The sequence below is a fragment of the Tachysurus vachellii genome, chromosome 8 (genome assembly GCF_030014155.1).
Source record: "Tachysurus vachellii isolate PV-2020 chromosome 8, HZAU_Pvac_v1, whole genome shotgun sequence".
Lineage (NCBI taxonomy): Eukaryota > Metazoa > Chordata > Actinopteri > Siluriformes > Bagridae > Tachysurus > Tachysurus vachellii.
The window spans coordinates 19,009,002-19,024,586 of NC_083467.1; the positions used below are offsets into that span (position 1 = coordinate 19,009,002).

The 15,585-nt window shown below is 40.4% G+C and overlaps 1 protein-coding gene across 7 annotated transcripts in view; it reads right to left on the reverse strand.

Annotated features, from left to right (window-relative positions):
* Positions 1-15,585, reverse strand: part of pard3bb (par-3 family cell polarity regulator beta b) — a 256,531-nt gene that overhangs the window by 125,021 nt on the left and 115,925 nt on the right. For 5 of the 7 annotated variants that reach the window (XM_060876750.1, XM_060876748.1, XM_060876751.1 and 2 more), the window contains exons 11-12: positions 15,435-15,575; positions 1,490-1,675 (exon numbers count right to left, since the gene is read on the reverse strand). In XM_060876750.1, the coding sequence (XP_060732733.1) occupies positions 1,490-1,675; positions 15,435-15,575 (327 nt within the window). The remainder of the gene's footprint in view (positions 1-1,489; positions 1,676-15,434; positions 15,576-15,585) is intronic. The other 2 variants (XM_060876753.1, XM_060876749.1) reach the window with 1 other exon arrangement.

Consider the following 15,585-nt stretch of genomic DNA (forward strand, 5'->3'; position numbering starts at 1 on the left):
ATCCAGTGACTCGGCTGTCCGGACCCCTAGAGGAAGTTCATTACACCACCTTTGTGCCAGAACTGAAGTGAGTCTTGTACTGTAGTATACTTGCCTCTTACCCTGATTGATGGTGGGACCAGTCGTGCAGTGCTGGTAGCCCTGAGGGTGCAAGGTGCATTGCGAGGAGTGATGAAGGCTTTGAGGTAAGAGGGAGCTGGTCCATTTTTGGCTTTGTAGGCCAGCATCAGTGTTTTGAATCTGATGCATGCAGCTACCGGAAACCAGTGGCGCAATTGTGTTAGTGATGTGGTATGTAAAAACTTAGACAGGTTGAAAACATATTGTGCAGCTGCATTTTGAATCATTTGCAGAGGAACGAATTGCGTTCATAGGTAGACCTGCCAGCAGTGAGTTGCAGTATTCCAGTCCAAAACTGTTATCCTGGGGTGTTTTAATGTAGGTGAATGTGATTTTGGTGGACAAGGTGAGTGAGTTAAACTATGTGCAAGATGTGGTAGCTTAGTGGATAAGGCGTTGGCCCACTGTTCAGAAGGTCATGGTTTGAATCCCAGTTCCACCACGCTGCCACTACTGAGCCCTTGAGAAAGGCCCTTAACCCTCATTTGATCAGTTGTATGTATATATATATATATATATGTATATATATATATATATATATATACATATATATATATATATATATATATATATATATATATATATATATATATATATATATATATAAAAAAATAGATATAAGTATAAGGGCATCTGCCAAATATAGAGAACTACTAGCCGATTTACAGTCTGCCGAACACCTCTAGACAAGCAAATTGATAAATGCAAAAAGATAAATAAGGCACTTGATTAACAGTAATGTTTCTTAAACCATGCTAACAATGAAGAACCACAATCAAACCCATGACAGGCCTAGGATAAACAATTGTCCTTTGGCCCATACAATCCCATAGTGTTTGAAAATAGAAGGATGAAAATCAAGAGAGCTAAACATTGCAGGCGAGTAACCGCTGTGAATGAGAGGTCTACTTCACAGCACTCTGTAGTCTAGCAAAGACCCATGTCCACACAGCACCCTGCTGACAGCCTCTCTGACTCCTTAAGAAGGTCAAATTCAAGGGCCATTGAGATCAGAGGTCAAGGGAAGATGCCAGCTGCAACTGCTACAGGTCATTAGGCTATTGACGGTCTCCTCTAAGAGGTCCTGTTTAACCTGAGGGCTCAGAGTTCAGCTATCTTCATTAATGTAGCTGACATGTAGCTGTGCTTTTTGTTACAGGTCCAACATCCATTTCTTTTATCCATGGTCATGGCTGCATGTCACAATGGGCAGTCACATCTCTAATGATGCATTATTAAACCTAAGGACTGGCCTTATTAAACCTAATCAGGCAGGACAGGAAATTTATTTATCAATAATTAAGTAATGAACAGCCATGTAAATCAGAACTCTTAACACAAACACTGAACAACAGTTCAGCTGAAGTACCTTATAAGCAGCTCCACCATGGATGATGGACTTGATGAAGATGCCCAGGTCTTCACCGGTCTCACGAGACTTGTTGCCTTTAAGGCTTACACCCAGGCCAGCTGAGCCGGAGTCGTTCAGAGGCACCTCAAACATCAGCTGCTCCTTCCCTTCCTCGGGCAGAGCAGCACGCACAGGTTCCTCTTTCTAAGAGAGAAAGAAAGATGGAGAGCGTATTAGGTAGAGGGGGGGAAGAGAGAGAGAGAGAGAGGTCATTCCATTTGAACATAAAAGTAACCTATTTTACCAGAGAATAGCACAACCTTTTCATGCTCCCTTTCTGAAAGGCGGCCTATTCTGAAATCTCCGGGGTCATTTAGAGCCATAATCCATTCTCCATTATAGAGGCCCCAGTGCTCACTGAGCCCTGCTGGATTTCCCCCTCCTGTTTTTGCTTCTATTTTTTTTTTTTTTACTTCCATTTTTTCACCATAATGCTCCTAAAATGACCTGTACATCTTTTTAGAGAAATTTTCTTTCAAAATGAAAGGGAGAAAAAAAAAAAAGGAAAATGAAAGCGAGAAAGAGGAGGAAGAAAAATGTCCATTATTCCATGGGCACAGTGAAAACACAATCTTTTGTCGCTAGGGAAACCAAGCAGTAATGAGCGAGTGTGCGACTGTACTGCACTCATGCTTATTTTCCAAAAGAGGAAAGTAGAATAAGAGTGAAAGGAAGGGAAAAGAGGAAATAGCCATAAAACAAACATATGAAAGCCTATATTTGATCTATACAGTAACAAGGATGTACAGTACAAGCTGGATACAAGGATAATGAAGTCAGTAAAAGTGCCACTGTTTCAGCAGCACATCAAACCCTGCAACACGTTTCTTGTTATTAAGTCCAGGGCTTCTTAATGTCAGGCAGAAAGTCTCAGTCTGGAGGATAAGATGTGTATATCCAAATTAGAGGCGGCCTTTAAGCAGTCTGAAGATTTGCCAGCAGTAAATATTGAGGGAGGAATAGAAGGATAAGCAGGGCAGTGAAGAAGGGCTACGACACAGAGTGTGTGGGTCAGCAAGGCCTGGTTTATCACTGTTTACTCTAGGATTGTGGGTTTAGGATGTCTTAGCTGTACTGTCTCGTGCTCTGTCACAAACACATACTGAGCAGAAACATGGCAGACATGGCCATGGGACACAGGAGGGAGGAGGATAGTTGTGCTTTATTAATGAGAGAGAGAGAGAGCGAGAGCGAGAGAGAGAGACCGACCTTGTTGAAAAATGTAGTTGTCTGGATTGTCCTTAAACCTCAATGTCACAGTCATAAAGCAGTTCAACATATAATAAAATGTCATGCTTTGTTTATGTATGGTACAAGACAATATAAACCAAACAAAAAAATCCCACAAGGTTGTGCGCTTCCCATGGGGATGGAGGGGGTGACAAGGAATGGGATCTGAGACCACCCGGGATCTCTAACTAAGATGGACCGCTGAGGAGTCAATTTTCATGCCTCTCTCTGTGAACAGAGAAAAGCGAGCCTGTCAGGACCTCACGCCATGCCACATCCAAGTCCACAGATTTCTGCTTTGTTTATCAGCAAGTGTTTGTTCAGGAGACATGTGTTAGCCCAGAAAAGGGGTAAAACTGCAGCATATTTTCTTTTCAAATGGTAAAAATGATTTGAAAGCCACAACAAGAGCTCAGTTTAAACTCAAATATCCCCCCCATGGCTATCCAGCTTTCTCGTAAAGTTCGCAGTGCTGCTCGCAATAAACAGACATTCAAACTAGTACACTGAGTAAGTGATGGTTATGCCGAACGCAGCCGGTGTCTAATCTGTATAGCCAGCATCTGCTCCTGTGGTGAGGAGAGTGTCTTAATGAAGAACAAGACACATGGAGTCATCAGCAGGAGCAGATGGATCAGCATATCCATAGGTACAAGAACAAATGACATTCTGAAGGTTTAGTGACGAACACATACACAGCTGTTTGAGACAGGAAATCTCCCTCTTTATGTTTCTTTCCTCTGTCCCCTCCCTTTTTCCTCCTTCTCTTTCTCTCTATGACGTGTATGGACAACAGACGCTCTATTTGGTAATGCATGGCTCTGAAGAGACCCCCTGCAGGCTCCCAGAGGACAGTCAGGAGAAGTAAGATGTGTCTCGAGGGAGTGACTTATGTCAGTGGTCCTCCATAGCCTTCATGACTGAGTGGACTACAATGACCACAATAAACAAAGCTTTTCAAAGTTTCCTCCCAAGACACACACCCACCAACACCCACACAGGCTTATGTTGCAGTATGCCCCATTTTAGTGATGCGTAACATGTCCAAATAAGGGGGTTATAACTCTAACCACTTTAAACCAGGGCTCAGTGCCGAAAGCACATGACGTACCGCAAGTAAAGAGAAAATGTTTCGTGGCTAGCACACATTTCAGCTCAAATTCAGACCCTGCAGCCCTGCGGCGTGGCACAGGGACCAGCTTCTCCCGGAATTCACTAGTCGAGAGCCAGGAGGTCCATTTTGGGGAACCGCACCGGCTCTGAAGAAAGATTTACTGGGCAAACGTGTCCAAATCAAATATCCAAAATGCAATCTTTTACCAGCATCATGCTGAGCAAAGCTGTCTTTTATTACGTGAAGAGCAAAAACCTCCATTCTTGCAATTGGCGTCCATTCAAGAGCAAGTTTCCATGAGTTCCAGCTCTGCTCCAAAGTATCTGATCACTTCCTGTTAAACTTATCATGCCATTTGTCAGCCTGCACTCTGAAATCCATTAAAAAAAAACAACACTATTAAAAACACTCAACTATCTCCCTATTATTGAGCAGCACAAATAAGGATGTTATTTCATGCACAAACAACCGTGCTGCACATGAAAGGCGATGAACACGTCCTCATTCCACGCTAAACTGTTAAATGCCTAGATAAGCAAACTTCAGGTCAATAATTTAGACATTTATACACATGATTCATCTTGTTGGTGACTCTGTGAGCATTTCAAAGGCTGTAGATTAAAAGCCCATGTGACATTTAATTAAGATGAGGCGTGAGAAAGGGAGCCCGGTTGGGTCCATCACAACCCACAGAGAGAAGCTGCACCTATTAACACTGCTAATGGGCTCCGGTATACATCATCATACACCTCCACGAGCACACATACTTGAGCAGGGAGAAAAACACACAAACACACAAGCTTGTATTTGCACTGATTGATGTCATTTGCTGACAATCATCTAGCATACACATGTACACACATTAAAGGAATACTCCAGAATTTTCTTCTCTCTCTGTTTACCACATTCAAACCCTGAATATGTTCACCATATATAATAATACACACTTTTTCTTGTAGTAAAAGGGAAAAAAAATTATTTGACTAAAAGTTTTACATTTTTGGGGTGGCAATAAACATATTCGTACAGATTTTTCTGTAGGAGACTTTCTACAGTCTAAAGGCTGCATGCTTTCTTTCAGGGTCTCTGCTTTCATAATAGCCTCCTACTAACAAAAAAAAAACATGCTGGTAGGTGGTTTGGCTATGCTAAATTGCCCAAGGTGGGAATGAGTATGTGCCTGGTGCCTTGTGATGAACAGACATCCCACCAAGCTGTCCTCAATAGGTGGCAGGTCCTTTAGTGCCATGGCTCTCAAACAAAATATTCTTCTTCCTTTTGTACTTTTCTAATGTGCTCATCAGTGTCACTTAATAAAGCGACCTTGTGTGTTAACCTGAAACATGTCCATGTAAATAAACATAACATCCCTGCCTCGTGTTAATCGCCTCCAGATTCATCCCGACCCTGAACATGATGAAATATCTAATCAAGATGGAAAGAGAAGGCAGTTAGTGCTTTCTAATGAGCAGCATTCGCAGCAAAAATATTAATTAGCAAATTTTATTTCAAAATAGGGTTAAATTTAACATACTGAAGGGGATTAATTCCTGTAAATGAATGCGTTATATAAGGTCAGGTACGTAAGTAAGTCAGTGTCAAACTGATTGTCTGTCTGTATTATATACTACTAAAATCAGCAGCTGGAAATTATTTTGAAGAACTTGAAGTACTGGACAGTTCTTGAAGAAATCAAATCTGATGCTATATGTAAAAATTGCTATGTTTAAAAAATGTGTTCTCAATGTCAACTGACCAGGGAATAAAGATGAGGACATGAGAACAGGGTCATCAATTTCCTGTGTATAAAGCAGGAGAGGAAGAGGATGCACAGCTATAGTGGAACTGTCCTTCACTGCGGACCTGTGATAGATCTGCTGGCACTCGTCTGGTTCTTTCAAACGGATGTCAGGACTCAAGGTTTGTACAAGGCCAAAGTGTGTGTGGGGAATGATGACATGCACCATAAACAGAGTAAATACATACACTCAGCTCTAATAGCCACTCTAGCCTCAAGCTGCTTTCCTGAAAAGACTCTAAACTGCTCCATTAATGATTTACTCTTACAAGAAAAGGAACTAACTCAACAGGCCACCATTACAAAGACGATCAATGACTGTATTAATTAGACGACTCAACCAGGTCTGAAATTGTGTGTGAGAAATAAAGCCAATGCCACGATTCTGGTTCCTATGTAGTGGTTAACTGGCTTTATGGCTTCTAGTGCGCTTTGAGCCATAGGTTTACACATTCATGCTACTAACTGTGTGTTTCACCACTTTAAATTACAACAGCCTCCTTATAAAGGACACACACACACACACACACACACACACACACACACACACATTAAGAGAGATAGAGCAAGAGAGAGAGGTTGCAGAAGACAGGAGAAAAAAATGGGACAAATCAATGTACCATGGGTCATCGACTTTTACTGCTTCACCCTTGCCGCCAAAAATACCAAAATAAAAACACCACCACTTGAACAGAACATCAGTGGTAAAAGAGAGAACAAAATAAACATCTGAAGAATGACCTTATCTCTAAAGCGCATTCATGGGCATAAAGAAATCAGCAAATGCATTAATAAAATTAATATGCTCATTATGTGCAGTATGTGATGAACATTCATTTTTTTTTTCCATTTCACTGTTTTTTAATAAAAACTGAGAAATGTTTTTTTTCCACCTCAAGGAGTTTCAGTTTGTCAAAGGCTGTCATTCAGCTTCCACTGAGTACTGTGTGTGTGTGTGGGTGGGTGTCTGTGGGGAGGTGGTCCTCATTCTATACCTGTAACACACTAGCTGCATCTTGTGTGAGTATTTTGTTTATGCAGGAAAATTAACTAACTGTAGTAAAATAATATTATAATATACAGAGAGAAAAATTTTCAAACATTCCTGTTGGTCCAGCGTCCGGATCCCATTCTCTCACTGCTGCGGGCTGGGTTCAGGAAGCCGACTCAGCCACTGAGGGGTTAACTCTTAGTGCCTGTCATAAGCCCTGATAAAAAGAGAGGGTCGCACCAGAAAGTAAAACCTGCGCCTATTCGAAATATACAGACCGGATGATCCTCTGAAGTGACCCCGATTACGGAGCAGCTGAAGGACAAACAAACAACCTTTATTAAACTTCCAATGCAGATATCTAGTTTCCATTTACGGAAGGAATCACAGGAAAGAACTCCTTATCACTACAACTGGTTCAGAGGTGAAAAATTCAAGGAACCACCAATCATCGTCCCCGGAGACATGTATGAGAATAGATCACAGTTACTCAACAGTTACAGGACAACCTGAAAACTACAGGACCAACAGTCACACAGTGAACAATAAGCAATGGTCTGGAGCATTCCTAAACCTCATTCAAGTCCTTCCAAAGAAAAATAAAATAAGGCAGACCAGCAGTACATGTCTGAAAGTGTTTAGACAAATCAGACCGCTTTTGGAACAGTATCGCATGTCAATCCAAAAAATAAATAAATAAATAAAAACTACAGAGGAAATACTGGGACGTATTAGAGTAAAATTTGAACAAGAAGATGAACAATTCAGACAGACAACAATCCCAAACATGAAATAAAACTCCAAGAACAACTCAACAACTAGTCCAGAGGTATTCATACTGGAAAGTAATGGAATATTATAATAACAACAAGTGAAACTGGAGTAACTGACAGTACGGTAAATGGAGATTTTTTGAGCTTATTGCCAATGAGAAAGATCATCTATAAATGTGTGACTGACTAGCATTAAATATGTATAGAAAATGATTGAACTGCATTTATTAGGGATGCCACCAGAACGTTTTGGCTACAAACAGACAAACGGCATCAGGTTTCTTCTGAAAGAGAAATAATTGCTCAAAGATTTCAAAAGTTGAAAAAAATAAATAAATAAACAAACTTGGCCTAGAAGTGTAAAATCCACCATGTTGCAAAATGAAGGTAATTAAAATTGGTAGTTCATACCAATGTAGCATTCTGTTGGTCTACTTTGCAGTAGGTAACTGCGGGCACATCGTTACGTAAGGTGTGTGTGTGTCTGTGTGTGTGTGTCTGTGTGTGTGTGTGTACATACAAAAAAAACATGTATTTATGTTCATTTCAATTGTAAATATTAAAAATGTTAACAAAAATGTACAAAAACACAAACATTTGAAAAACGAAGGCTTGTTTGGAAAAAGTTTGAATACTTCTGGCTTCTGTCTCCTAACTTAAATCCCATTGATAATTTTTAGTCTGAGTAACTTTAGGGAATTAAAGAAAATCTGCCAAGTGGAAACAACTGAAACTAAGAAACAACTGAGAAACAATGCTGTGGATATGTTTGCATAGTGCACAGGTCAAGATAAGCGTGTGCAGTTTGTTTTTCTTTGTAGCCAAGCCATAAGCACGTAAATCCTGATTCAAGCCTGGCTCAGGTTGCCAGACTGGACAGCAGATCTGCAGAAGTTACCAGGGAAATGCTGAAGGCTTGAAGAGCTCATACGCATGCTCACACAGATGGACGCGGCTAAGCATGGACGTGTGAGGTCGGACTAATGAGGTCTTCGTTACTTTGAGAAACTAGGAACTAGGCCGTATGAAGAAAAGAAAGCTTCTGGCTGTCAGTCTCATCATGTGCTTGTCCATGGTCTTGGCTGCTGGCTGTTTCTGCGTGTTTCGTACGAGTTTTGTGGGATTTCTGTAACGCCAGCCGGCCCAAACTGGACATCAAATCCTGAATACAAGAGAAGATGCAAGCTGGTGATTGTTTTCACAATAGCCAATGCAGAATGGACAAAATGTGTTGATTTTGTTTTTTTTTTTTCAGCTCTTGTGTGAAGGCTGGCTCCATGTCTCCAACTCACTCCTTCATTTTGTCTTTTAAGCAGAAAGGCAGAAAGGTGTGTATGAGAGTGTGTGTAAGAATGCTGGTGAGAATGCGTTGTGTTTCGCTCAGCAAATGCATTAGAACGAACCAGCAGATGGTGACGGAGTGAAGAAGGCTACTGAACGGAGCTCAACTTCACCACCATCACACCCACGTCTTATCATCTCTCACTCTCACTCTTCACTCTCGTCCGTTCTTCCTCTCGTTCTCTTCCCACTTCTCTATTCCACCTCCTATCTCTCACTCTCAGTCCTTCTCGAGTCTCTCTAAGCTGATAATATTTGTAGTAGATTTACGCCATCTGTATGACTTTTACCCGGTTAACCTCATCAGCTATAAACTCATCAGCATGAATTTCCAGACCCCTGATTTATTATTCATTTTGAGCATAAACAAACATACTGCTTGTAATTACACACAACTGCATCTTTGCTACACAGTCTGCTTCATTATCATATCGCTAATAGCTCCTGCATGTAAGCGTGAGTGACTCATTCTGGACGGATGGCTGGAAAGATGGATAGATGAAGTGCACTTTTCAACCCACACAGGAGTGTGCTACACATGTCAAAGTGCTCGGAATGAAACGCCATTATGGCAAAGATGGGAAGAATGGAGAACAAGTTGGAAGCCCATTTTTAAAGAAAATGCCTCCTCCACAAGCATTCGCTGGAGGCCAGTGAGAGGCTAAAGGCAGCAGTGTGCCGAAGAGACACTGCGGGTCTGGTCTAAATGGATTCTGTTTAAGTGCAGATGAAAGGGCTACACGGAGAGGGATAGAAGCAGTAAAAGAAATGGGGTCGGGGCATGGATGGAGGTCTCAGACCCTCTACTCTCCGGTGTTAGATGCGGGTTTATTGACTCTCCTGCGGAGTCTGGGGGTAGTCTGTCAGAGGGACTGGAAATGGGACACGTGGGACATCAGAGAGACAGTAAGATGCACTTCAGAGCTTTATTGAGGAAGCAATGCATGCAGTTCCTATAGGTCTGGAGGAGAGATTAAGGAGCACAAAGCCAAGAGCCCGGAACTATCCACTTCCTCTTGAGACGTGTGTGTCTTCTTGTCATGTTCGAGTGTACGCCATTATTGCTGCATTACACTCAATAAACCATTATCGAGGCAGGAAAAGTTTTCAGGCCAACAGCCAAGCCTCATCAAGTCCCTTAGTGTCAACATGAGTGGATTAGGTAGTGTGAACTCCGCTCCATATTTCATCTCAGACACAGGGAAATTTCCCAAACAGACGAGGAAATGAGGCCTAGCTTGCTCGCTTTGGTTCACAAAGTCATATCTAATATCACGATTACTATTTCATTCTTCAGCAGGCTAGAGGCAGCTTTCACCCTAGTGGGCTGCTGAAAAAAGATTAAGAGAAGTATGATGTACACCAAACGTGTGCCATTTGAAAACAGGTTCGAAGGCTTGCCATGGAAGCTCATTGCACAGTTAGAAATGCTCTGAGACCTTTGTTCATTAGATACAGGACAACAAACACACCTGACAGCATGAAGGATTGCTCTTCTAATCATTACATTCATCACACGGCACCAAAACAGGAAGCCAGAGCAGCACACTAGGACCACCTGAACAGTTGGTGTTCTGTACGGTTTCCACAGCGGCACTACCTCAATTCCAAACAAGCTCTATACAATCACCTTTCTAAGAAGTGCCAGGATGTGCGAATTATGCAATTTACATATACCTTCCTATCTTCCCTTGTAGCTAACTGGCTACCTAAAACAACTAACTTGCATCTCATACAAATAGATAAGAGACTTTTAAATCCGAGTCCTAATTCTGATTGTCGAATTGCCCCTGATTTATTTAGCAGTAGCTAAAGTGATCTGTCTATCAGTATCAATAACTAGCTTAGCTAGCTAGCATGCGAGAGTTTTTACCTTAGCACTGACTGATTTGCATTCTAGCTTACTTAGTGAACTCATAAACGTGTTTATTTTTTAACAGTTAACGTTTCTATCTTCAAGTGAGCTCCGATACAGACCAATCTGTATATATGTCAAATCAGCATTCCACAAGAGCTTAGCATTTAAAATTTACTAAGCATGTTTGAGGGCAGAGATATTTTTAAATGTCTGGTTAATATTTAATGAATACAGCTATGGTACTTAATTGGAAGACTTACTCTGAAATGAACATTGAGTTTTTGTCCCCTGTAGCTCAAACGCTTGACCTGTGTACCATTTCCTCTATAGCAAGTGAATTTTAACAATTACTTAAACAACCAGGAAGTGTGTAGGTTTGTTATTATTTCTGTTGAACAGTCAGATTAATTACAAATATAATGCACAAATCAACCTCTTATACTCGACACTTATTGTTAATTATTCATCCTAAAGTATTATATATATATATATAAAATTATATATTACATATAATTATAATTATAATATAATTATAATTATAATATATAATTATAATTAAATATAATTATATTTAAATTAAATATAATTATATATTATAATTTTATATATATAGCTCCAAAAAGTCAGTTATCTATCTATCTATCTATCTATCTATCTATCTATCTATCTATCTATCTATCTATCTAAAATATGAATGATCTGCCTCTTATTACTTATTACTCCCCAGCTAATATTATTTCTCTCCCTCTCTTTATAGCTGTCTCACTTATTCATTACTCTACCGTCGGTGTCTGTCTCTCCTGCAGTTTCTCTGTATCAGTCAATCCTTCTCCTTGCCCTTAAAATGCATCTTTGCTGGCATTCTTCACATACATTAATCTGTCCTGCCTGAATATATCAGACCATAAAGACACCCACCCACGCACACAGTGAGCCTATCAATCATCCAGCCTTTCATGTAAAGCTAGCGAGCTGACTATAACAAAGGCAAGTTATTGTGTGTGCGCTTCCTGAGAATCCTCCATTCTCAGGGTTTGTCTCCTAGCTCTGCTCCCGATATTCACCTGCTTATCTAATAACGTCACCAGCTAAAGCAGCTGTTTGTCAGCTGTCTACATGCCTGCATGCTAAAGCAACCTCTCTCTCCTGTCACACGGCCACATAACACACAGAACAGTGCAGAACAATTGGAGGAAGCCTGCCAGCTCTTCCTTGCCAGAACAGCAAGTGTAAATGGGCTTTAATATGGTTTAAACAAGCTTTCATTTTTCATCATGCAGCATAATTGACACACTGAGAGTGGAGGTGTAAAGTGTGTCTCTTTCTTCAGGAAACAAAGTTAACTAAAATTGCTTGAGATGTTACATTACTGGTGTTAAATAAACTTTGATTAATTCCGTTCCCACCTCATTAGCTAATGCTTACATGAGTGTAAGAAAACATGGATAAACATATGACAGATATTTTCCTCGATTGCTGAATTTTCCACACACGGCTCAGGTAGCTAGTGTCATCAAACTGAACGTCTTTTTTGAATGGAGGACCAATCTCCAAAATGAAAGCCTTACCTCAGACTCAGACGGTGTCTATTCACACATACACACATATTGTGTTTCATCCATTTCATTTATTTCCAATTCAACTCGCGTTCAATTAACTGGAAGCAAAATAAATGTCATAAAGTAAAACCGCACTGATGGCCATTGTCTCAAAAATCCAACTTTCACATTGCCTTCTGGCAGGAGGATCAGGGTTCCTCGCTGCAGATTAAATAGATTTAAAAACTCTTTTATCCCAGTGTCGGTGAAGTTGTTAAATAGGGGAAAGACATAGTTGCTATTTTATGTATTCAATATCCTGTGAATTGTATCTGTCTAATGTATGTTCTGTATGATTGCAGCAGGGGTGATGGCCCAAGACAAATTTCCCTACTGGGGACAATAAAAGTTTACCTTACCTTTCATTTCCTTATAGAGTGCTCTGTATTCTGATAGAAAACACAGCAAGCCTGCCAACATTCATACTTAATAAAAAAACACATAACTATTACATACATGCAACTAATCAAACTCTTTCTAATGCATCCCTTTTTTTTTTTTCAGCACAGCTAATTTTTGGTATTTTAATGACACGCATTGGATGGATTTATTATGTAAGGCGTTAGTACGAGCACAAAAATAGGCATTCATAAAAACCCCATAAATTATTAAACACCTGTGGTCCAAGGTGTTCACTCTTATGCGTAAAAAAAACAAAACAAAAGTAAACTGATAAAAGTGCTTTGTGAGTGTCTACCAAAAACAAATCCTCGTGTTAGTTTACTGGATCAGGAACTAAGGACACATTCGGGAAAATTTTGTGAAAATCGGTCATCTTAAATTATTGGAATTTATAAAATAATATCCAAAAATAAAGAAAGCAAGCCAAGTCAACACAAAGCCATAAATTAAAGACAAATAAAACTAATCGTTCAATTATGACTGTACAGACACAAACAAATCTGTAAACAAATCTTTATTCAGTTAATATTCTGAAAGTACACAAGCAACTTCGAGTTAAAGCTGCCAGAATCAATCAGTCAAGATACGTTACTCCAAACTGATTGCCGCATTTGTTTTGCTTCGACCTATGACTTACATGAACAACATGAAGACAAGCACATACCTGAAACACGGCAACAATGGGAAGCTCCAGATAAAAGAAAGGGAGAAAAAAAACAACTGGAAGGCTGTGATTAAATATTAAAATGGTCCAAATGCCTGCTTGTTGTGAGAAGGAATTATTACATACAAATACTTAATATGTACTGAATACTAAATATTAAGTTACTAAATAAATAAAGACTGAATAAATGAAATGAATGAACGAGGCGCGAGAGTCACAAAGCGTCTTGATGAGAACTGGCAAGTGATGCATACAGAAGAGCAGAAACACTGCCACAACGAATTAGTTCCCCATCCGTTAATATAATCGGTGTGTGGTTTTGTATTCTGCACTGCATTCCTGGCACCTTAATGCAAAGTGTTTCACTCCAAAGTTTGAGTTTTGCTCAGGATTTTGGCTATTGTAGTACAAACATACCTTTCCAGCATGCAGACGAGTCATCATTCGCACACCGTCAGCCAGAGGTGTGTAAACATCCACAATGGCCCTTACAAAAGAGCTCAAATGATTAGAATTGAGAGTCAAAAAGTGGGATCAGTATTTTGTCTGAAATCATGGAGACCTGTCTCTGGTCACAAATCTATTAAGTCGAATGTTATTTGTATACAGCGTGTTCCGTGCTAACGCTGGTTTTATCAGACATTATTCTCCATACACTGACTTTAATGGAGGATCGTGGGATCTACAGGACAATGAAGGATTCACTAAGGTCAAGTGGATCAGAGGCCTCATATTTAAAGCCCTTTTTTTTCCAAAAACACAAACAACAGTAAAACCTATCCAAGTTGCCAGTGGTGCTTTGGAGTTAACTAAATAAATTCATAAAATCAGAAAACAATAGAGGTCACAGCTCACTTCCTGGTGTTTGAAAGACATCGCTATAACAATGGGGAAGATACCCAGTTTCTCAGGTATAGGGTATTTCCAAAAAGCGCTGAAATGCACAAAAAGGACTGGCAGTGGCTGTGTTATGTTATGATGAGAGAGACACAGGAAAGCCTAACACAGCTGCACGGCTACAGCCTCCGACTTCACACAGCCCTGCATGCTCCACAACTTCCTTTAGGAGAGGGCCAACCGCCCGTCTCACTTCCTGCCTGGCGCTGAATCAACATGAGAAGGGATAAGAGCAGGAAGGCAGACCGCGTGTGTGAGGCTGACTGTCTATATGGGTCAGAAGGTTCATCGAGGAAGATTCAAACCACTGGAAAGATGATAAACACTGAGAGAAAACGTGTAGGCACTGAGAGAAAGCAGAGAAAGAAAAAGCGATAAGTGAAGGAGACAGCACATCCTCGCAGACGCTCACTCATGCTAAAATGGGACAATGACAGGAAACAGAAGGATGGGGCTTCCTCAGCTCAAGGCTAGATCGAGGAACATGGGACACACCAGTGACGACCTTCTTTAGCCAAGACAGAGTGCAGACAGTGTGGAAACAAGCCAAAGTCAACGTGCAAACATTCACCTGCTCCTCATACTTGAACACTTGAAGGCTTAAACACTTGAGTGAGAACAGGCCAAGCTGTCTAAACTAATCTGTAGGAGCTGCCTGCAGTCAAGTCAAGTAGCTTTAATTGTCATTTCATCAATATATACCTGGTGCTGTAGATGGTGAAATGAAACAACGTTATACTATATTAAATAGTTATTTTTTTCCATTTACTTTCCTTTATGTAAATTGCATTACTATCATTGTTGTTATTACTTGGTTTTACGTTCTCAGATATTCCTGTACGGCGAGTACCCTTGTAAAATAATTTCAAACAAAATGCTACTTTATTATTATATGTTTATTTAGGTCAGGGTCTAAAGACAATGCAAAAACAAAGGGATTTCCCCTTTTATGTGCACGGTGAAGAGGACTTCAGTCATTTCCTGTATTTAATGGCTTGAACAAGGTCTGGGGTAGAAAAGGTATAAGGCTGATCACAGCCTTTTAATTGAGAATAACCGTTATAAAGTTCTGATTAAAAGACTGTGACGTAGAAGAACGGCAGAAAGTTATAGGAAAATAGAGGCATGTAAAGTTATTTGGTCTGTTTTCCTGAGGGAAAAAAGTCCACAGCTTTAAAGGTTTAATAGTATAATAGCAGATAGAGGTAGGAAGAAATGTTAAGAATCTCTAACAGACCAAGTGTTTTACCAGCTCTCGGGGTAAGAATAACTCCTCCTGCCTCGCCACCACCAGACACACACAGTCTCCCTGCTTGGTGCTGCGCAGCATGGCCACCAGTTCCTCCTGTGTCCGACCTGTGATGTCCACACCGTTCACCTGACCCACA